The sequence below is a fragment of the Solea solea genome, chromosome 3 (assembly GCF_958295425.1).
Source record: "Solea solea chromosome 3, fSolSol10.1, whole genome shotgun sequence".
NCBI lineage: Eukaryota > Metazoa > Chordata > Actinopteri > Pleuronectiformes > Soleidae > Solea > Solea solea.
In genome coordinates, this window is record NC_081136.1 from 35,404,978 (window position 1) to 35,428,736 (window position 23,759).

General features: G+C 37.9%; 1 protein-coding gene across 1 annotated transcript; it reads left to right on the forward strand.

Annotated features, from left to right (window-relative positions):
• The first annotated feature begins 368 nt into the window (after positions 1-368).
• Positions 369-11,612, forward strand: otud4 (OTU deubiquitinase 4). Its single transcript, XM_058624799.1, has 20 exons — positions 369-810; positions 1,583-1,666; positions 2,038-2,088; positions 2,213-2,259; positions 3,015-3,087; positions 3,178-3,259; positions 3,470-3,632; positions 4,504-4,540; positions 4,733-4,835; positions 5,002-5,066; positions 5,155-5,255; positions 5,903-6,130; positions 6,213-6,321; positions 6,423-6,476; positions 6,634-7,207; positions 7,760-8,632; positions 8,731-8,771; positions 10,057-10,714; positions 10,816-10,889; positions 11,217-11,612. Exons 1-20 carry the CDS (start codon positions 673-675, stop codon positions 11,610-11,612), a joined length of 3,951 nt encoding a protein of 1,316 aa, XP_058480782.1. The 5' UTR covers positions 369-672.
• The last annotated feature ends 12,147 nt before the right edge of the window (positions 11,613-23,759 follow it).

The window sequence follows — 23,759 nt, forward strand, 5'->3', positions numbered from 1 at the left end:
TTTTGATAGACAAAGTCTTTTTCTTCATTTAAATATAATAATAATAATAAAAATAATAATTATTATTGTTAAAAATAAAATGTCAAAGTCAATATGAATAAAGGAATTCAACCTCCCAAAGTTATACAAATAATTAGAAAAAATATATAACTTATATTGACATACGGAGGACTTTAAATCATTTTTAATTTTTATATACGTGTATATATATATATATATATATATATATATATATAATTAATTAATTTATTCTACTATATGTTTTTTTTCTTTGTGGCCTATTTTTAGAAAAAAAACATTGTTTTACTTTGGTAGTCAAACCGGATCTTGTGTGACTGGCTTGTATGTAACTTGACACCGTCAGAGGACGAAGGGGGGCGTTTTGCTAGCAGGTTGCTAGGTGTTAGCCAGTTTTGCTAACGCCTAGCCGAGCCGAAGTTGTACTTTCACTTTCTGACAACCAGAAGCGGCTTCAGAGGCGCGACGCTTCCCGGGAAACGAAACTACACTCAGCCGCCGCGTCTCCGGCTCTCTCCTGGAAGTCATACATGAACTTTTTCCGCCTCGGCGGCGATATTGGGAGTCGTAGCCGTGCGGCGTGTGAAAGTTTGTCAGCGAACCAGCGCGCAGGTTAACGCAGTTTCAGCAGCTAACTTCAGCGGCTAGGTTAGCATGGAGGGCTGCGGACACACGGGCACCGACGAGAGGGGAGCGGAGAAAGCCATGGACGACTACCTGAGATCGATAGGTCTGCATCGGAAGAAGATTGCCAAGGACGGGTCGTGTTTGTTCAGAGCTGTCGCGGAGCAGGTAAAGAGATAACAGTGGGGAGAAAAACAAAATGTCACGCTTTAGCGCGAAGTTTCTCAGAAGCTAATGGAGCGCAGGTGAGCAATGATTGGCTCCGTTTGTTGTGCTAATGCGGGCTAAAACAGGTGAATTGTGTTAGCCGAAAGAAACCAGAGCAAGTCATCGTGTCTTCACCGTAATCTGAAAGTTAATAATAACAGTATTTTAACAACTTTTCACTTGTAAACCGTTGAATCGCGACTTATCTTAATAGGGTTCCGTTTGTGATGGACTCTGAGTTCTAAAAACATGACACTTATTAACACTGAGGTGCCAGTTTATTAGCTACACTTGAATCAAAACTAAAACTCAACCTAATGTCTGATTGTTTAAGCACAGTTATGTTAAATTGTTTTAATTTAGTTCCCAGCTGCTCAACTGTTTTATACAGAACTTGTATTATGTATATATCATGACACTTTTGTTTGGGTTTTTAAACTAATGATGTATATCAATGAGAAATCAGCCGTTAAAGCTTCCTCTGACCAAAGCTCCGAGTTTAAAATCATACCGCATTTATATTTTATAGTTCTTTATTTATTTTTTATGTCTTTTAAATTGCACATTGAGATGTTAATTATGAAAATGAAAGTGACAGTTTCTTTTAATGTCAGAACATTTATTTAAAGTCTTTTTACATCCATGTGAATGTTGTTAAAAGTCACATTTTTAACATTGGTGTTGATTTTTGTATGTGATTTTGTTGTAAATCTTGACCTTTGACCTCTCTCAGGTGCTCCACTGTCAGAGCCTTCACACCACAGTTCGAGCCAAGTGTGTGGAGTTTCTGAAGCAGAACAGATCAAGCTACGAGGCGGTAAATAAACCTTTTTGTTCAAACATGTTCCTTTAGTGTGGAGTTTTATTCATACAAATCAAAACAACTGAAAGGGTGTTTCTGATTAGTCAAACGTCTGGTGAGTCATTAGCAAAAACACAATAATTGTCACCTAATTCATTTATAAACAACAATAACTGCCAGCATCAGCTGTTATTTGTGAATATAAATAAAACAAAATATGACGGTAAACGGTGACTCAGCAGAAACTGAAGCTGCAACAAAATAATAAAGAAACAGTGAAAAAAATCACTGTTTTTTTTTTATGTTTTTACTTACTGATTTATATTCCTGAATATTTAATATTATATTTACTTGTTTCATAGTTGTTTTATCCAACTGTTTTTCAGTTTATTGAAGGCGACTTTGAGGATTATCTGTCAAAACTTCAGGATCCTCAGGTAAGAACTTTCAGCTACAAGTGATTTTCCTTGTTAAAACGTTGCTATAATTTGTTGTTTTATCACGATTTTGTCTTTTAAGATTTCTTAACGATTGCAAAAAGAATTTGTGCTTTGTTTTCAGCAATGGGTGGGTGAAGTGGAGATCAGTGCACTGGCTGCCATGTACAAGTAAGTTCAATTTGATGATGAGAAAATAATCCTTTAACGTGTTTTCACCCCCTGGTGGACAGAGTCTGTGTTACATGTTCTGTTTACATGGATGAAATTAATAACTATCTTTATAACGAAAGAATGTTTTCTAATCCCAGAATGTGTATGTTTTCTAATCTCTGAATGTGACTATTTATTTATTTTAGAATGTGAATGTTTTCTAATCTCTGAATGTGACTATTTATTTATCTCGGAATGTGTACGTTTTCTAATCCCAGGAGATTAACGGTTTCTAATCCCGGAATGTGAACGTTTTCTAATCTCTGAATGTGACTATTTATTTATCTCGGAATGTGAACGTTTTCTAATACCAGAATATTAACGGTTTCTAATCCCGCAATATGAACGTTTTCTACTCTCGGAATGCGAACATTTTATAATCCTGGAATGTGACATTTGTCTAATCTCTGAATGTGAATATTTTGTAATCTCAGAATGTGAATGTTATCTAATCTCTGAATGTGAACATTTTCTAATCTCAGATTATGAATGTTTTATTATCTCGGAATATGAATGTTTTCTTATCTCTTTTTGATGAAGTGATTTTAGTGTTTTTTTAGAATTGGTTTACACATTTCGAGCACTTTTTTACATTTATCGCAATAATAATGTGAATTGTAATAATTATTTTAGTCATTAATTGTAACAGGAAGTTGTAGTGTCTCGCCACTGGTTAAAATATGTCTAATTAAAGTGTCTCTCTCTCCGTGTAGGCGGGACTTCCTGATCTTCCAGGAACCTGGAAAACCTCCGGTCAACATCACAGATAAGAACTTCAAGGACAAAGTGAGTCTTTTTATTCAGCGCGTCAGGACGTGTTCCTCTTAAAGATTAAATACAGACTCAGAATAATAATAATTCGTTTTTCTGTCTCAGGTGCAGTTGTGTTTCCTGAACGGGAATCACTACGACAGCGTCTATCCCATTAGACACATGAAGACCTCGGCCGTCTGCCAGTGTGAGTGTCTCAGATTAAGGTTAATCTGGTCGCCATTGCGACGCCTGTAAATGAAACGGTTCTCTGTGTACGACAGAGATGATATCGACGTTTTTAAAAAAGTAGCGGCGTTTGTGAGGTGGAACTCTCCAACTCAGGTTTACATTTAATGATGTTTATTGTCGTCAATTAAGTAACAAAAGACTTTTTTGTCTTCTCATTTCGGCGCAGCGCTCCTGTACGAGCTGCTGTACGAGGGCGTGTTCTGCGTGGAGCGCGGCGCCCTGGGCATGTGTCAGCGGACCGGACGACCTTCTGACCTCCTGAGTGACGACAGCATGACCGTGTGTCAGAGCAGCGACGAGTCGGACGTGGAAGCGGACGAGCCGCTGTGGTAGGAGACGGTTTTAATGGAGAATTTGCAAAAGCGATATTGACATAGTTCCTGGAAGAGCCACAAGGGGGAGCTGCGTTAAAGATTTAATGTGATTAAGAATCGTATTACTTCAACATTTCCCCCCCAAAAAATGTGTCCATAGTCCATAATATGTTTTGTGGCATAACAGTTATTTTGTGACGTTTTGATAATACACCAAATGTTTTTTTAATATTTTGTGTTAAATAATAAGATTAGTGTGACTGTTGTTGCATTACAACATTTTTGGCAGCAAGTATTTTTTTTATATATATTATTATTTGTGTTTGATGTGTTTTAGAAACACTTGGCAACATCAGTATTTCAGTAACGTTGGTCATTTTGTAAAAGAAGCGGCTCCTGGCACGAATTTGTGGGAGGAGCCGATCGTTAATCCTTCAGATTATTATTCTATCTGTGGCTTTGCGGTCATGTTTGAGAGCATTAATGTGCATTAAAACTCTTGAAACCTTGCATGGAGGTCAGGTCTTGTGAAAATGCGATATTGGCATAGTTCCTCTCTATAGCGCCCCCTAAGGTGGAAACAGAGGCAAAATTGAGTTCCACCGAATTTCCCCAAACTCGGTGGAAAGATGTTATCGACCAAGACAAACAAAAAAGTCCACTGTAACCATGGCCTCAACTCAACAGGAAGTCGACCATTTTGACGATTTGCACCCTACCTAAACAAGCTATCTTTTCCTCAGTAAATATTTATTTGTTCTTTTGTAACATTTGTTTAAATTATTCCTACTTGATGTTCCATTTATTCACATTTTTGCTCTTTTTCGTACAGAAAACTGTTAAACTTGTACGTGTGTGTGTGTGTGTGTGTGTGTGTGTGATGCAGGGTGGAAAGCGAAACTTCTACAAGACACAGCTACAGGGTAACACACACACACACACACACACACACACCTGGTTTCCCCAGTCAAACAAAATTGTGTGTTTTTCCATCCACTGCTCTGGTGTCACAAAAATGGGAAATATTGGGAGTTAGTTCACTGAAGAACATTTTAGGGCTTTATACAGAGCCCTGAATAACTGTGTGTGTATGTGTGTGTGTGTGTGTGTGTCAGGGCCGCGGGCGTGGCCGGCAGCTGCCTGAGAGAGTGAGACGTTCACTGAACCCAACTCTGTTCAGGAACATAGACTACGACTTCTGGCACAAGACAAAGAGAGGTAACACACACACACACAGTGTCACGATTGTAGAACAGAAGTTTGATGTTAAAATCACTGATTTTCTCTATGGGGTTAGAGTGAGTCGGTTTTTCTGGACTTCTGAGATTAAATTTACAGATTGAAAAATAAAGAATGAACAATTTTGTTTGTTTTTTATTCTCAGCCCAACAAAAGATGGACTACTGCATCGCGGCGGGGATGCAGTACACTGTTGGCGACCGCTGCAAGGTTTGTGTCTGCCGCTGTTTAAATTCTGAGTTATTTTATTTTTATACAGTGCATTTTTTTTCAGTGGGTGTGTGTGCGTTACCTGTAGGTACGTCTTGAGAGCAGTGGGCGGAGCTACAATGCCACTGTTAAGGAAGTGCCTGCCAACAGCGACATGGTGGTCGTTCACATAGAAGAACTGGGAAAGAAGTGCGTGTATTCCACAATATTTCTGCTTTTTTTTAGAAGTGCAAATGAGAACATGTCCACGTCTTTTTCTCACTGTTGTTGGAATTTGACGTTTGTAAACCACTCACTCTCCCACGCCAAACCCCATAGAGAAAATCAGTGATTTTAGTTTGGGCTTTGGTGTGGGAGAGTGAGTGGTTTACAAACTCCAGTTTCCTGTTGGTAAAATCTGTCTAACAGTGAGATAAAGACGTGAACGTGTTCTTAAGACATCGTAGATTTTATTATAGATGAGTCTTTTGTTAAGTGGCTAAAATCTGTTTTTCAGCACACCGCACCAAAGCCCATAGAGAAAATCAGTGATTTTAACATCACAGCACACAGGAGTTGTTGATCCACTGCTGCCTCCATCAGTAAATTCAAATGTCTTATTAGTGTGAATTCAGCATTTATAATCCTTTGTTCAGATTTAAATCAGTGACACAAAGTGACCACACGAGGCAGCAGAGGACCAGCAGCCCCTGTGTCCCCACGAGCTAAAATCACTGATTTTCTCTATGGGGTTTGGTGTGGGAGTTGGAATCAATTTCTCTGGCTGAATAAGTGTTATTTGCGTATATGGATACACTTATTGCACACCTTGTGTGTGTGTGTGTGTGTGCGTGCAGACATGTCCCTCTGTGGCGTCTGCGTCCTCCCAGTGAGGAAAGCAGTTGGAGCACCGTGGTCAAAGACAAGAGACTCAGCAACGGACATGGAGGTCGCGGGAAACTTGCGTCTCAGTCCTCCTCGGGCTCTCAAGCGGCGGCGCCGGGCTTTAATGGGCGTGTCCAGAAGCAGCACTCGTGGTCCCCACAGGTCAACGCGGAGGAGAAGGGCGGAGCCAAACCCGTCAGGTCAGGGCTGCTTCTACAACCACATGTATTTTTAACGCCACAGATGGCGTGATCAAAGTTTTTCGTGCGTGTGACTCTGCAGGAAGTCCATTAGCCTGGTGGAGGGTGTGAAGGAGGCGGAGCTTATGTCCAAAGACATAGAGGAGGAGGAGATCCAGCTCAGAGACGAGCAAGAGTTCCCCGCCCTCAGAGTGAGTTCACGGGAAACGAGATCAGGCTTTTTTTTACACGAGGACCTGAGTGAACACACCCCAGTCTGATGATGATGGGTTTTTTTTATTATTCCGCGCAGGTGGACGGAGGGAAGAAGGGAGGAGAGAAGAGGAGGTCACAGGGGAACAAGACGGTGAGTTAACATGTCACATGACCAGGTTCAGGTGTAAACAGGAAGCAGTTTAATCTGAGTCCCTTCTCATCCATGCTAAAACACAACCTTGAACACAGAATAAAGGTTTTCAGAATAAAAGTCTCCGCGTCTGTAACTTTAACACTTTATTTTACAGAGGAGTCCAGACGAGGACACCGGAGCACTGTCTCCCTCTGCTGGACAAAGACCCAAATCCTGCACTCCACCTCTGGCGACCACTGCTGCTGCACCTCCTTCATACACCACCTCTCCAACTCCACCCTCTAGCCCCGCCCTTCCGCCCACCTGTGCTGCCCCGACCACAAAACCAAACGCACCTTCTCCTACAGCTGCTGCCGTCGCCCCGCACTCTAAACCCTCTGTGATGGGTGGAGCTCCGACTCTCGCAGTTCCCTGCTCCGCCTCCGTTTTTGCCTTCCTCACCCCTGTCCTCCCCACTACCTCGTCACCCCCGTCTTTACCTGCCTTCTCCTCCTCTTCTCCCACCTCGTCGTCCTCCTCCTCCTCGCTTCCTCTTAAATCCTCCGCCCCTCCTCTTCCGTCTCACACCTTCATCGCCCCCATCGCTCCTTCTCCTGTCACAGCTCAGGGTTTCCTCCCGTCCTCCTCCCTCCACCGTGCCTCTCTCCCTCACTCCCCCAGTCCACCCTCCGACTCCCCTTCATCTCTTCCTCATCATGTGGCTCAAACTCAAGAAGCTCCTGCTCGGAGTAAGAAAAACCTTAAATTCACTTTAGTGTCCTTCAGTCATTCTCTGACATGAAGATATTAAGTTTAAAGGCATAGTTCAGGTTTTTACGATGTCTTTAGAACACGTTCACGTCTTTATCTCACTATCAGAGAGACTTTTCCAACAGGAAACTGACGTTTGTAAACCACTCACTCTCCCACACCAAACCCCATAGAGAAAGTCAGTGATTTTAGCTCGCAGGGACACAGGAGCTGCTGGTCCTCTGCTGCCTCGTGTGGTCACTTTGTGTCACTGAAGTTAATATGAACAAAGAATTTCAAATGCCGAATTCACACTATAAGACAATTGAACTTAGGCAGCAGTGGATCAACAGCTCCTGTGTGCTGTGATGTTAAAGTCACTGATTTTCTCAGTGGGGTTTGGTGTGGGAGAGTGAGTGGTCTAAATGTGGCTGTTAGCATGTTGACAGACAGATTTGTCTGTTGAGTAGAAGCAAATCTTAAAATGGACGTATAGACGAATCATCATTCATCATTTTTTTGTAAATTCATTTTCACGTTTCTATTTTCAGGTCTCGTGTCAAACTCTGCAGCTTCTCTGTCCCAAAACCAGAGCCAAGTCTCTGAGTCCCAGATTCAGACCCAGACTCGGAGTTTGACGTCTCTGCCGCTGACTCACAACGTGCTGCAGGAGACGCACACACATGTCCAGTCCTCGGTTCCTCACCTCCAGAACCAGTCCCAGACCCCCTTCCCTCAGCCCCAGAACCAGACCTCCTTCTCTCAGCCACAGTCTCAGACCCACTTCTCTCAGTACCAGGCCTCTCTTCCTCAGACCCAGACTTCTCTTCCCCAAACCCAGACCTTGTTCCCTCAGACCACAACCTCTGTTTCTCACCTCCAGCCTCAGTCTCAGACCCACTTCTCTCAGTACCAGGCCTCTTCTCCTCAGACTTCCCTCCCTCAGACCCAGACTTCTCTTCCCCAAACCCAGACCTCGTTCCCTCAGACCACGACCTCTGTTTCTTACCTCCAGCCTCTGTCTCAGACCCAGACCCACTTCTCTCAGTCCCAGTCTGAGATGATCCGGGTTCAGCCACCTCATCCTGCTCCAGGGACTTCCTTCCCCCATCCTCACCTCCATGCTCACCCACTTCAGCAGCCTTACCCCTCCCTCGGTGTCTCGGCCTCCCCGACTCTCCAAACTCAACCCCAAACTGAATCCACGCAGCCGGAGTCTCCTCCCCCCTCTTCCCAGCACTTCCTCACCGCTCACCCTCCTCACCTTCCTCACCCTCAGTCCATCCCAGGAGCGGTTCCTCTGCAGAAGCTGTCTCAGCTCTACCAGGACCCTCTCTATCCTGGTTTTCCTCAGGAGGAGAAGGGAAACATGGCCCCGGTTCCACCGCTCTCCTCCAGCAGGAAGGGGGACGACCTTCCTCGAGGTGAACCCGTCAAAATAAAAGCGTAAACACAGTATAAACCCTTGAGCAGCTCATTTGAACGTGTCACTGATCAGAGTTTTCTTATTCTTTTTCTGCAGATCTGAACATTCTGAGGTTTTTCTTCAACCTGGGCGTGAAGGTACAAACATCTGGAATAAGAAAATGCTTCTTCTTTTTTTTTTAACCTTGACCTTAAAGGAGTTTCTTATTGGTTAATACTTTTGCTACAAAGTATCGTCACAGCAGTTTATTTAGTATACGTTCGTCTTTTAACCCAGCGTTTCCCATACTTTGTATGTGAGAACCCCGTTTTTAAAGATGGCAAACTCGCAAAAAACAAATGATTTTTCCTGTCTAACTTTATTTCCTTTCCACATTATTTAAAAAAAAAATAAAAATAAACATGAATCTTCACTAAATCTTCCTTAAAAAACAAACATTTAATGCACATTATTTTAAACGATAACACATCAGTCTTCATTTGAACGGTGCGGAAAATTTGTTTTTTTGGGACCCGAAACAATTTACCCATGTCCCATCTGTGGGTCACGAGCCAGTGTTTGGAAATCACATTGATTGCTTAATTCAGTCTTAATCTGCAGTCTTTCTTTCACCCATCTTTGGCAGCCCCAAAGATGGGGTAACAGTCATGACCCAAATCACATATGAATCACGAAAAAAGCAAATTTGTGCAGAATATAGCGGTAATAATTTGTCACCATCAAAACTTAAATTTAATGTATGTTAAAAAAAAAAAGTAAGAATTGCATAAATCTTCCCTAAGAGATTGAAAAAATTAACTGCAAATTTGTTTTTTGGGGACCCAAAAAAGGTCATCCACGTCCCATCTGTGGGCCCCCCACCCAGTGTTTGAGAACCTCTGTTTTAATTGGTTATTAAACGAACTGCCAATCATGTTTGTTTTGTTTTTTGTAAGTCCCTGTAACGTGATGAAAAAATTTCTTCTGACTTCTGACCAGAGCAAATTTGTGCGTAAACGTAGCGGCAAACGTTAACGGTCACATCGGAATCATTTTCGCTCTGTAAGCAAGTCCCGACCCAGTGTTTGAGAACCACTCTTGTATAATATATGTTTTTATTACTGTGCAATTAATTTGATAATCAATTAAAAAAAAATCTTAAGTAAAAATTCACGGAAAATTTGGCTAAGTTGTTTTTTTGGGCCCAAAGAAGGTCACCTGCGTCCCATCTGTGGATCCCAACCCAGTGTTTGGGAACCTCTGTCATTTATTATAAAAATTGATTGAATCAATAGTGTTATGCCTCCTGCTGGTGGCGCTCCTCACTGTAGACGTGGTTATTTCAAAGAGGATATTATTTTTATCGTACTGAGTTTTTCGTATTTAAACATTTTTGAGTTTTTTTTGACTTGAAACCTGATGTTTCTTCTTCTCTCCCCTCAGGCGTTCTCCATGCCTCTGTTACCGCCCTACTTCTACCTCCTCCCCCTCCAACAGGCCTACACTCTGCAGCCCAACCCTCCCTCCCGCTCTCCCTCACCCACCCCTGCCTTCCCTCCCTCCGGCGCCCCCTCTGTTCACCAGGAGTCGTACGCTCATTATCCCACAAACCCTGCGACACCGCCTCAGTACGGACACCAGGCACCGCTCGGTGACACTTCCTGTCCCAGCGAGCCCTCCTTTAACCAGACGGGGTTTTCCGTCACACAGGCTCCTCCCCACAGGATGCCCTGCACCTCGTTGCCATGGCAACAGCACCACATGGCGGCCACGTCACCCACAAACTCCAGCTACGTGGCCGGTTATCCTTCATCGACTGTGCAATACCAGGTTCCTCCTCCGCAGGGTTACCACCCAGGTCCGGGCACGGGTCACCCCCTGTACCCGCCCACCATGTCCCCGTACCCGCCGTCCTCGCTGCCGTTCCAGCCGTCGTCCACGCCGGAGGACGTCCTCATGAGTCGGGGAGTGATGGAGCAGCTTCTCGCCAACAACAGGGACACGGTGTCTGGACAAGCCCCCGTTCCACTGGATAGTCTGGCTGCTCCTGCTAATGTGGCTAATGCTAACAGCGGCAGAGCGATGGTGGTTCCGAGTCTGTGTACGTGAACTTTTCTTTAATTGAATGCAGTTTGTGTTTTGGTCATTAGAGGGAGCTGAAGGGTTTCTCACTGTGCTTTTTTTTTTTTTCTTTCTTTTCAGTGAGGAACGAGCAGGGAGAGAGTCTGACGAGAACCGTGCTGCTGGTCGACCCGCCGCTCAACAACAGACCAATAGTATGTACACACACACACACACACACACATCTTTGTCTCACCCACACCAAACCTCATAGAGAAAAACGACCATTTTACATCACAGCTCATGAGTTGTTGATCCGCTGCTGCTTCCATCACAAGTTCAAATGTCTTATTTTGTCACTTTAGCGTCTGAAATCTTTTTCCAGATTTACCTCAGTGACACAAAGTGACCACAGGAGGCAGCAGAGCACCAGCAGCTCCTGTGTCCCCGCAAGCTAAAATCACTGATTTTCTCTGTGGGGTTTGGTGTGGGAGAGTGAGCGGTTTACAAACGTCCTCCCTCTCTCTCTTTCTCTCTCGTAGCTCGCTCTCGTCTCTGACGACCCCGTCTCCATGACGACCATGAAGCCCAGCGGCAGCCCTGCTGGCTCCCCGTCCCATTTTGCCGTCGTCTCCACGGCGGCCGCCCCTGGCGACGTCTACCATGTCCACCCGAAACACTATGGCGCCAAAAGGATGGGTCACGCGTTGCCCGGTGTCATCTCGGAGTCGCTGTCAGTCGGCTGCAGCACGGAGGACACATGGGAGGAGTCGGAGGGATTCAAACCCTCAACCCTGAACAGGGGCAACAGGAGGTTCTTCAGAGGACCAAGAGGGAGGGGCGGGGCCTATGAGGGAGGGAGGGGTGGACACAGGAGGAGAGGGGAGGGGTTTAACCATGGGCAGTTTGGCTCCTCCTACAGGGGGCGGGGATATTAAAAGGGGTAAAAGCTTCCAACCAATCAGAGAGGACAGTGGGTTGCACTTTTTCTTTCGTTGCCCTTTTTATGTCCAGGAACGAATTAAAAATATTTGTTTATCTATTTTTGTTTTTTGTCTTCTAGTTTTTTTTTTGTTTAAAACACTATCAAGCTCATTGTTAGCTAACTAGGTATCGTAGCATGTTTGGCAAGTTAACACAAAAACTAGAGAATATCGCTTTTAAGAACTTTCCCTGTTTTTTTCTGTGAAGCTGCAGCGATTTATTGTAACTTATTTCGTACAATAAAAAAATTTATCAAACCGAAGAAGCTCAGAAAAAATTATATTTAATTTCATATCAGACACCGTTTTTATTTTTTTACGTTGCTCGACAATCGTTGTTCGCCGCGATCATTGATTAAAACCTGGCGTAAAAAAATTGCGACGTTGGACAAAAACTGATTCTTATTAGCTCTAAAAAGATTTGTATGTTTTTGTTTTGTTAAATCTGCTCGACTGCGATAAATCGCTGTGTGGCTCTGATGTTTTCCAAACTTTATGCTAAGCTAAGCTGTACGTTAACTGGCTAGCTAACTTTCATGTCAGGGTTAACGTTAGCAACTGTTGTTAGCCTCAGGATTAGCGCAAGGGAGCTTTAGCTGTAGGAAAGAGACAAACTGTGGAAAAATTGCAAATTTACAAATTTTACCCAGTCTTTAATGCTAGGCTAAGCTAGCCGTCAGTAAGAATTTCCTTCCTTTGTTGAACTGTGCCTTTACACTGCAGCTGGAATCCCAGAATTCCTAGCGCTCCATTGAACGCAGCGTGCCCACGCAAAAAAACAAACGTAACATTTAACCTTTAACTGATAAAAGCTCTGAGCGAGTTTGTCGAGCTAAGATGGTGTTAGCGCCGCAAGCTAAAAAACAACGTGGTTTTAACAGGAATCAAAGCTTCAGAGTCACTGGTGTTGTAAAGCTGTGTATGGACTTGTTTTTCTTTGGTTTCGTTACTTTTTTTCCATTTATTTTCTTCATGTTTCTTTTTCCTGTTTTTTTTTTTTTTTCGGATTTGGCTTGGACTGTAGAGTTTTGGTGCCTTAATGTTTACGAATTTTTACCGTCTTCTGAGATTGAAGAGCACTGCTGTACTGAACGAAGGCTGCTGCTGCTTGTTTGGATTTTGTGTGACTGAATTAATAAAACTGTGGTTCAGGTAACGAATGTTTGCTTTACTCATGTCTCACAGAGACAAACAGCACTGTTCTGCGATGTTTGTACGATGACGAGGTCCATGTCCTCTTTTCAGCATCACATTTTTAATGCAACTTTTTTGTCAATTTTTGGAAGACATACTAAAGTATAACTTTTTTGACCATTTTTGGACGACATACTATACTATGACTTTTTTGTCTCATTTTGGACGACATACTATACTATGACTTTTTTGTTCATTTTTGGACGACATACTATACTATGACTTTTTTGTCTCATTTTGGACGACATACTATACTGTGACTTTTTTGTCTCATTTTTGGACGACATATTATACTATGACTTTTTTGTCCATTTTTGGACAACATACTATACTACGACTTTTTTGTCTCATTTTGGACGACATGCTATACTGTGACTTTTTTGTCCATTTTTGGACGACATACTATACTATGACTTTTTGTCTCATTTTTGGACGACATACTATTGTATGACTTTTTAGACCATTTTTGGACGACATACTATACTATGACTTTTTTGACCATTTTTGGACGACGTACTATACTATGACTTTTTTGACCATTTTTGGACGACATACTTTACTATGACTTTTTTGTCTCGTTTTGGATGACATACTTTACTATGACTTTTTGTCTCATTTTGGACAACATACTATACTATGACTTTTTTGACCATTTTTGGACGACATACTATTGTATGACTTTTTTGACCATTTTTGGACGACATACTATACTATGACTTTTTTGTCTCATTTTGGACGACATACTATGACTTTTTTGTCTCATTTTGGACGACATACTATACTATGACTTTTTTGTCCATTTTTGGACGACATACTATACTATGACTTTTTTGTCTCATTTTGGACGACATACTATACTGTGACTTTTTTGACCATTTTTGGACGACATACTATACTATGACTTTTTTGACCATTTTTGGACGACATACTATACTATGACTTTTTTGTCTCATTTTGGATGACATACTTTACTATGACTTTTTGTCTCATTTTGGACAACATACTATACTATGACTTTTTTGACCATTTTTGGACGACATACTATACTATGACTTTTTTGACCATTTTTGGACGACATACTATACCATGACTTTTTTGTCTCATTTTGGACGACATACTATACTATGACTTTTGTGTCTCATTTTGGACGACATACTATACTATGACTTTTTTGTCCATTTTTGGACGACATACTATACTATGACTTTTTTGACCATTTTTGGACGACATACTATACTATGACTTTTTTGACCATTTTTGGACGACATACTATACTATGACTTTTTTGTCTCATTTTGGACGACATACTATACTATGACTTTTTTGTCTCATTTTTGGACGACATACTATACTATGACTTTTTTGTCTCATTTTTGGACGACATACTATACTATGACTTTTTTGTCTCATTTTGGACGACATACTATACTATGACTTTTTGTCTCATTTTTGGACGACATACTATACTATGACTTTTTTGTCCACTTTTGGACGACATACTATACTATGACTTTTGTCCATTTTTGGACGACATACTATACTTTGACTTTTTTGTCTCATTTTGGACGACATACTATACTGTGACGTTTTTGACCATTTTTGGACGACATACTATACTATGACTTTTTTGTCTCATTTTGGACGACATACTATACTATGACTTTTTTGTCTCATTTTGGACGACATACTATACTATGACTTTTTTTTCCATTTTTGGACGACATACTATACTATGACTTTTTTGTCCATTTTTGGACGACATACTATACTGTGACTTTTTTGTCTCATTTTTGGACGACATACTATACTGTGACTTTTTTGTCCATTTTTGGACGACATACTATACTATGACTTTTTTGTCTAATTTTTGGACGACATACTATACTGTGACTTTTTTGTCCATTTTTGGACGACATACTATACTATGACTTTTTGTCTCATTTTTGGACGACATACTATACTGTGACTTTTTTGACCATTTTTGGACGACATACTATTGTATGACTTTTTTGACCATTTTTGGACGACATACTATACTATGACTTTTTTGTCTCATTTTGGACGACATACTATGACTTTTTTGTCTCATTTTGGACGACATACTATACTATGACTTTTTTGTCCATTTTTGGACGACATACTATACTATGACTTTTTTGACCATTTTTGGACGACATACTATACTATGACTTTTTTGTCTCATTTTGGATGACATACTTTACTATGACTTTTTGTCTCATTTTGGACAACATACTATACTATGACTTTTTTGACCATTTTTGGACGACATACTATACTATGACTTTTTTGACCATTTTTGGACGACATACTATACCATGACTTTTTTGTCTCATTTTGGACGACATACTATACTATGACTTTTGTGTCTCATTTTGGACGACATACTATACTATGACTTTTTTGACCATTTTTGGACGACATACTATACTGTGACTTTTTTGTCCATTTTTGGACGACATACTATACTATGACTTTTTTGTCCATTTTTGGACGACATACTATACTGTGACTTTTTTGTCTCATTTTTGGACGACATACTATACTGTGACTTTTTTGTCTCATTTTGGACGACATACTATACTGTGACTTTTTTGTCCATTTTTGGACGACATACTATACTATGACTTTTTGTCTCATTTTTGGACGACATACTATACTATGACCTTTTCTCTCATTTTGGACGACATACTATACTATGACTTTTTTGACAATTTTTGGACGACATACTATGACTTTTTTGTCTCATTTTGGACGACATACTATACTGTGACTTTTTTGTCCATTTTTGGACGACATACTATACTATGACTTTTTGTCTCATTTTTGGACGACATACTATACTATGACTTTTTTGACCATTTTTGGACGACAATCTATACTATGACTTTTTTGTCTCATTTTGGACGACATACTATACTGTGACTTTTGTCCATTTTTGGACGACATACTATACTTTGACTTTTTGTCTCATTTTTGGACGGCATTCTGTACTATGACTTTTTAGTCCATTTTTGGCCGACATACTATACTATAACTTTTTGTCTCATTTTTGGACAAAATACTATAGTTTGACTTTTTGTCCTTTTTTGAGGACATACTACGACTTTGTCAAATTTTGGACGACATACTTTAGTATGACTTTTTTGTCAAATTTTGGACGACATACTTAAGTATGACCAAAAATGGTCAAAAAAGTCATACAATAGTATGTCGTCCAAAAATGGCCAAAAAAGTCATACAATAGTATGTCGTCCAAAAATGGTCAAAAGGTCATACAATAGTATGTCGTCCAAAAATGGTCAAAAAAGTCATAGTATAGTATGTGGTCCAAAAATGGTCAAAAAAGTCATAGCATAGTATGTCGTCCAAAAATGGTCAAAAAAGTCATAGTATAGTATGTGGTCCAAAAATGGTCAAAAAAGTCAAACAATAGTATGTCGTCCAAAAATGGTCAAAAAAGTCATAGTATAGTATGTCGTCCAAAAATGGTCAAAAAAGTCATAGTATAGTATGTGGTCCAAAAATGGTCAAAAAAGTCATACAATAGTATGTCGTCCAAAAATGGTCAAAAAAGTCATAGTATAGTATGTCGTCCAAAAATGGTCAAAAAAGTCATAGTATAGTATGTGGTCCAAAAATGGTCAAAAAAGTCATACAATAGTATGTGGTCCAAAAATGGTCAAAAAAGTCATACAATAGTATGTCGTCCAAAAATGGTCAAAAAAGTCATAGTATAGTATGTCGTCCAGAAATGGTCAAAAAAGTCATAGTATAGTATGTCGTCCAAAAATGGTCAAAAAAGTCATACAATAGTATGTCGTCCAAAAATGGTCAAAAAGGTCATACAAAAGTATGTCGTCCAAAAATGGTCAAAAAATCACAGTATAAGTATGTCGTCCAAAAATGACAAAAAAGTCATATTTTGGTATGTCAACCAAAAATGGTCAAAAAAGTAATACATTAGTATGTCGTCCAAAAATTGTCAAAAAGTAATACATTAGTATGTCGTCCAAAAATGGTCAAAAAAGTAATACTTTAGTATGTCGTCCAAAAATGGTCAAAAAAGTCATACAATAGTATGTCGTCCAAAAATGGTCAAAAAAGTCATAGTATAGTATGTTGTCCAAAAATGGTCAAAAAAGTCATAGTATAGTATGTCGTCCAAAAATGGTCAAAAAAGTCATAGTATAGTATGTCGTCCAAAAATGGTCAAAAAAGTCATAGTATAGTATGTTGTCCAAAATGAGACAAAAAAGTCATAGTATAGTATGTCATCAAAAATGGTCAAAAAAGTCATAGTATAGTATGTCGTCCAAAAATGGTCAAAAAAGTCATAGTATAGTATGTCGTCCAAAAATGGTCAAAAAAGTCATAGTATAGTATGTCGTCCAAAAATAGTCTAAAAAGTCATACAATAGTATGTCGTCCAAAAATGGTCAAAAAAGTCATACTTTAGTATGTCGTCCAAAAATGGTCAAAAAACTCATAGTATAGTATGTCGTCCAAAAATGGTCAAAAAAGTCATACAATAGTATGTCGTCCAAAAATGGTCAAAAAAGTCATAGTATAGTATGTTGTCCAAAATGAGACAAAAAGTCATAGTAAAGTATGTCATCCAAAATGAGACAAAAAAGTCATAGTATAGTATGTCGTCCAAAAATGGTCAAAAAAGTCATAGTATAATATGTCGTCCAAAAATGGTCAAAAAAGTCATAGTATAGTTTGTCGTCCAAAAATGGTCAAAAAAGTCATAGTATAGTATGTGGTCCAAAAATGGTCAAAAAAGTCATACTTTAGTATGTCGTCCAAAAATGGTCAAAAAAGTCATAGTATAGTATGTTGTCCAAAATGGGACAAAAAGTCATAGTAAAGTAAGTCATCCAAAATGAGACAAAAAAGTCATAGTATAGTATGTCGTCAAAAAATGGTCAAAAAAGTCATAGTATAGTATGTCGTCAAAAAATGGTCAAAAAAGTCATAGTATAGTATGTCGTCCAAAAATGGTCAAAAAAGTCATAGTATAGTATGTCGTCCAAAAATGGTCAAAAAAGTCATAGTATGTATGTGGTCCAAAATGAGACAAAAAGTCATAGTATAGTATGTCGTCCAAAAATGGTCAAAAAAGTCATAGTATAGTTTGTCGGTCAAAAAAGTCATAGTATAGTATGTGGTCCAAAAATGGTCAAAAAAGTCATACTTTAGTATGTCGTCCAAAAATGGTCAAAAAAGTCATAGTATAGTATGTTGTCCAAAATGAGACAAAAAGTCATAGTAAAGTATGTCATCCAAAATGAGACAAAAAAGTCATAGTATAGTATGTCGTCCAAAAATGGTCAAAAAAGTCATAGTATAGTATGTCGTCCAAAAATGGTGAAAAAAGTCATAGTATAGTATGTGGTCCAAAAATGGTCAAAAAAGTCATACTTTAGTATGTCGTCCAAAAATGGTCAAAAAAGTCATAGTATAGTATGTTGTCCAAAATGAGACAAAAAGTCATAGTAAAGTATGTCATCCAAAATGAGACAAAAAAGTCATAGTATAGTATGTCGTCCAAAAATGGTCAAAAAAGTCATAGTATAGTATGTCGTCCAAAAATGGTCAAAAAAGTCATAGTATAGTTTGTCGTCCAAAAATGGTCAAAAAAGTCATAGTATAGTATGTGGTCCAAAAATGGTCAAAAAAGTCATACTTTAGTATGTCGTCCAAAAATGGTCAAAAAAGTCATACTATAGTATGTTGTCCAAAATGGGACAAAAAGTCATAGTAAAGTTTGTCATCCAAAATGAGACAAAAAAGTCATAGTATAGTATGTCGTCCAAAAATGGTCAAAAAAGTCATAGTATAGTATGTCGTCCAAAAATTGTCAAAAAAGTCATAGTATAGTATGTCGTCCAAAAATGGTCAAAAAAGTCATAGTATAGTATGTCGTCCAAAAATGGTCAAAAAAGTCATATTATAGTATGTCGTCCAAAAATGGTCAAAAAAGTCATAGTATAGTATGTTGTCCAAAAATGGTCAAAAAAGTCATAGTATAGTATGTGGTCCAAAATGAGACAAAAAGTCATAGTATAGTATGTCGTCCAAAAATGGTCAAAAAAGTCATAGTATAGTACTTTGTCCAAAAATGGTCAAAAAAGTCATAGTATAGTTTGTCGTCCAAAAATGGTCAAAAAAGTCATAGTATAGTATGTCGTCCAAAAATGGTCAAAAAAGTCATAGTATAGTATGTTGTCCAAAATCAGACAAAAAGTCATAGTAAAGTATGTCATCCAAAATGAGACAAAAAAGTCATAGTATAGTATGTCGTCCAAAAATGGTCAAAAATGTCATAGTATAGTATGTCGTCCAAAAATGACAAAAAAGTCATATTTTGGTATGTCAACCAAAAATGGTCAAAAAAGTAATACATTAGTATGTCGTCCAAAAATTGTCAAAAAGTAATACATTAGTATGTCGTCCAAAAATGGTCAAAAAAGTAATACTTTAGTATGTCGTCCAAAAATGGTCAAAAAAGTAATACTTTAGTATGTCGTCCAAAAATGGTCAAAAAAGTCATACAATAGTATGTCGTCCAAAAATGGTCAAAAAAGTCATAGTATAGTATGTTGTCCAAAAATGGTCAAAAAAGTCATAGTATAGTATGTCGTCCAAAAATGGTCAAAAAAGTCATAGTATAGTATGTCGTCCAAAAATGGTCAAAAAAGTCATAGTATAGTATGTTGTCCAAAATGAGACAAAAAAGTCATAGTATAGTATGTCATCAAAAATGGTCAAAAAAGTCATAGTATAGTATGTCGTCCAAAAATGGTCAAAAAAGTCATAGTATAGTATGTCGTCCAAAAATGGTCAAAAAAGTCATAGTATAGTATGTCGTCCAAAAATAGTCTAAAAAGTCATACAATAGTATGTCGTCCAAAAATGGTCAAAAAAGTCATACTTTAGTATGTCGTCCAAAAATGGTCAAAAAACTCATAGTATAGTATGTCGTCCAAAAATGGTCAAAAAAGTCATACAATAGTATGTCGTCCAAAAATGGTCAAAAAAGTCATAGTATAGTATGTTGTCCAAAATGAGACAAAAAGTCATAGTAAAGTATGTCGTCCAAAAATGGTCAAAAAAGTCATAGTATAATATGTCGTCCAAAAATGGTCAAAAAAGTCATAGTATAGTTTGTCGTCCAAAAATGGTCAAAAAAGTCATAGTATAGTATGTGGTCCAAAAATGGTCAAAAAAGTCATACTTTAGTATGTCGTCCAAAAATGGTCAAAAAAGTCATAGTATAGTATGTTGTCCAAAATGGGACAAAAAGTCATAGTAAAGTAAGTCATCCAAAATGAGACAAAAAAGTCATAGTATAGTATGTCGTCAAAAAATGGTCAAAAAAGTCATAGTATAGTATGTCGTCAAAAAATGGTCAAAAAAGTCATAGTATAGTATGTCGTCCAAAAATGGTCAAAAAAGTCATAGTATAGTATGTCGTCCAAAAATGGTCAAAAAAGTCATAGTATGTATGTGGTCCAAAATGAGACAAAAAGTCATAGTATAGTATGTCGTCCAAAAATGGTCAAAAAAGTCATAGTATAGTTTGTCGGTCAAAAAAGTCATAGTATAGTATGTGGTCCAAAAATTGTCAAAAAAGTCATACTTTAGTATGTCGTCCAAAAATGGTCAAAAAAGTCATAGTATAGTATGTTGTCCAAAATGAGACAAAAAGTCATAGTAAAGTATGTCATCCAAAATGAGACAAAAAAGTCATAGTATAGTATGTCGTCCAAAAATGGTCAAAAAAGTCATAGTATAGTATGTCGTCCAAAAATGGTCAAAAAAGTCATAGTATAGTATGTGGTCCAAAAATGGTCAAAAAAGTCATACTTTAGTATGTCGTCCAAAAATGGTCAAAAAAGTCATAGTATAGTATGTTGTCCAAAATGAGACAAAAAGTCATAGTAAAGTATGTCATCCAAAATGAGACAAAAAAGTCATAGTATAGTATGTCGTCCAAAAATGGTCAAAAAAGTCATAGTATAGTATGTCGTCCAAAAATGGTCAAAAAAGTCATACAATAGTATGTCGTCCAAAAATGGTCAAAAAAGTCATACAATAGTATGTCGTCCAAAAATGGTCAAAAAAGTCATACAATAGTATGTCGTCCAAAAATGGTCAAAAAAGTCATACAATAGTATGTTGTCCAAAAATGGTCAAAAAAGTCAAACAATAGTATGTCGTCCAAAATGAGACAAAAAGTCATAGTATAGTATGTGGTCCAAAAATGGTCAAAAAAGTCATAGTATAGTATGTCGTCCAAAAATGGTCAAAAAGGGCCTAGTATAGTATGTGGTCCAAAAATGGTCAAAAAAGTCATAGTATAGTATGTCGTCCAAAAATTGTCAAAAAAGTCATACTTTAGTATGTCGTCCAAAAATGGTCAAAAAAGTCATACATTTGTATGTCGTCCAAAAATGGAGAAAAAAGTCTTAGTATAGTATGTTGTCCAAAATGAGACAAAAAGTCATAGTAAAGTATGTCATCCAAAATGAGACATAAAAGTCATAGTATAGTATGTCGTCCAAAAATGGTTAAAAAAGTCATAGTATAGTATGTGGTCCAAAATGAGACAAAAAAGTCATACATTAGTATGTCGTCAAAAAAGTCATACTTTAGTATGTTGTCCAAAATGAGACAAAAAAGTCATAGTCATCGTCCAAAAATGGTCAAAAAAGTCATAGTATAGTATGTCGTCCAAAAATTGTCAAAAAAGTCATAGTATAGTATGTCGTCCAAAAATGGTCAAAAAAGTCATAGTATAGTATGTGGTCCAAAATGAGACAAAAAGTCATAGTATAGTATGTCGTCCAAAAATGGTCAAAAAAGTCATAGTATAGTATGTTGTCCAAAAATGGTCAAAAAAGTCATAGTATAGTATGTCGTCCAAAAATGGTCAAAAAAGTCATAGTATAGTATGTCGTCCAAAAATGGTCAAATAAGTCATAGTATAGTATGTCGTCCAAAAATGGTCAAAAAAGTCATAGTATAGTATGTAGTCCAAAAATGGTCAAAAAAGTCATACAATAGTATGTCGTCCAAAAATGGTCAAAAAAGTCATAGTATGTATGTGGTCCAAAATGAGACAAAAAGTCATAGTATAGTATGTCGTCCAAAAATGGTCAAAAAAGTCATAGTATAGTTTGTCGGTCAAAAAAGTCATAGTATAGTATGTGGTCCAAAAATGGTCAAAAAAGTCATAGTATAGTATGTCGTCCAAAAATGGTCAAATAAGTCATAGTATAGTATGTCGTCCAAAAATGGTCAAAAAAGTCATAGTATAGTATGTCGTCCAAAAATGGTCAAAAAAGTCATAGTATAGTATGTGGTCCAAAAATGGTCAAAAAAGTCATACTTTAGTATGTCGTCCAAAAATGGTCAAAAAAGTCATAGTATAGTATGTTGTCCAAAATGAGACAAAAAGTCATAGTAAAGTATGTCATCCAAAATGAGACAAAAAAGTCATAGTATAGTATGTCGTCCAAAAATGGTCAAAAAAGTCATAGTATAGTATGTCGTCCAAAAATGGTCAAAAAAGTCATAGTATAGTTTGTCGTCCAAAAATGGTCAAAAAAGTCATAGTATAGTATGTGGTCCAAAAATGGTCAAAAAAGTCATACTTTAGTATGTCGTCCAAAAATGGTCAAAAAAGTCATACTATAGTATGTTGTCCAAAATGGGACAAAAAGTCATAGTAAAGTTTGTCATCCAAAATGAGACAAAAAAGTCATAGTATAGTATGTCGTCCAAAAATGGTCAAAAAAGTCATAGTATAGTATGTCGTCCAAAAATTGTCAAAAAAGTCATAGTATAGTATGTCGTCCAAAAATGGTCAAAAAAGTCATAGTATAGTATGTCGTCCAAAAATGGTCAAAAAAGTCATATTATAGTATGTCGTCCAAAAATGGTCAAAAAAGTCATAGTATAGTATGTTGTCCAAAAATGGTCAAAAAAGTCATAGTATAGTATGTGGTCCAAAATGAGACAAAAAGTCATAGTATAGTATGTCGTCCAAAAATGGTCAAAAAAGTCATAGTATAGTACTTTGTCCAAAAATGGTCAAAAAAGTCATAGTATAGTTTGTCGTCCAAAAATGGTCAAAAAAGTCATAGTATAGTATGTCGTCCAAAAATGGTCAAAAATGTCATAGTATAGTATGTCGTCCAAAAATGGTCAAAAAAGTCATAGTATAGTATGTCGTCCAAAAATGGTCAAATAAGTCATAGTATAGTATGTCGTCCAAAAATGGTCAAAAAAGTCATAGTATAGTATGTCGTCCAAAAATAGTCTAAAAAGTCATACAATAGTATGTCGTCCAAAAATGGTCAAAAAAGTCATACTTTAGTATGTCGTCCAAAAATGGTCAAAAAACTCATAGTATAGTATGTCGTCCAAAAATGGTCAAAAAAGTCATACAATAGTATGTCGTCCAAAAATGGTCAAAAAAGTCATAGTATAGTATGTCGTCCAAAAATGGTCAAAAAAGTCATAGTATAGTATGTCGTCCAAAAATGGTCAAAAAAGTCATAGTATAGTATGTGCTCCAAAATGAGACAAAAAGTCATAGTATAGTATGTCGTCCAAAAATGGTCAAAAAAGTCATAGTATAGTTTGTCGGTCAAAAAAGTCATAGTATAGTATGTGGTCCAAAAATGGTCAAAAAAGTCATACTTTAGTATGTCGTCCAAAAATGGTCAAAAAAGTCATAGTATAGTATGTCGTCCAAAATGAGACAAAAAAGTCATACTATAGTATGTCGTCCAAAAATGGTCAAAAAAGTCATAGTATAGTATGTCGTCCAAAAATGGTCAAAAAAGTCAAAGTATAGTTTGTCGTCCAAAAATG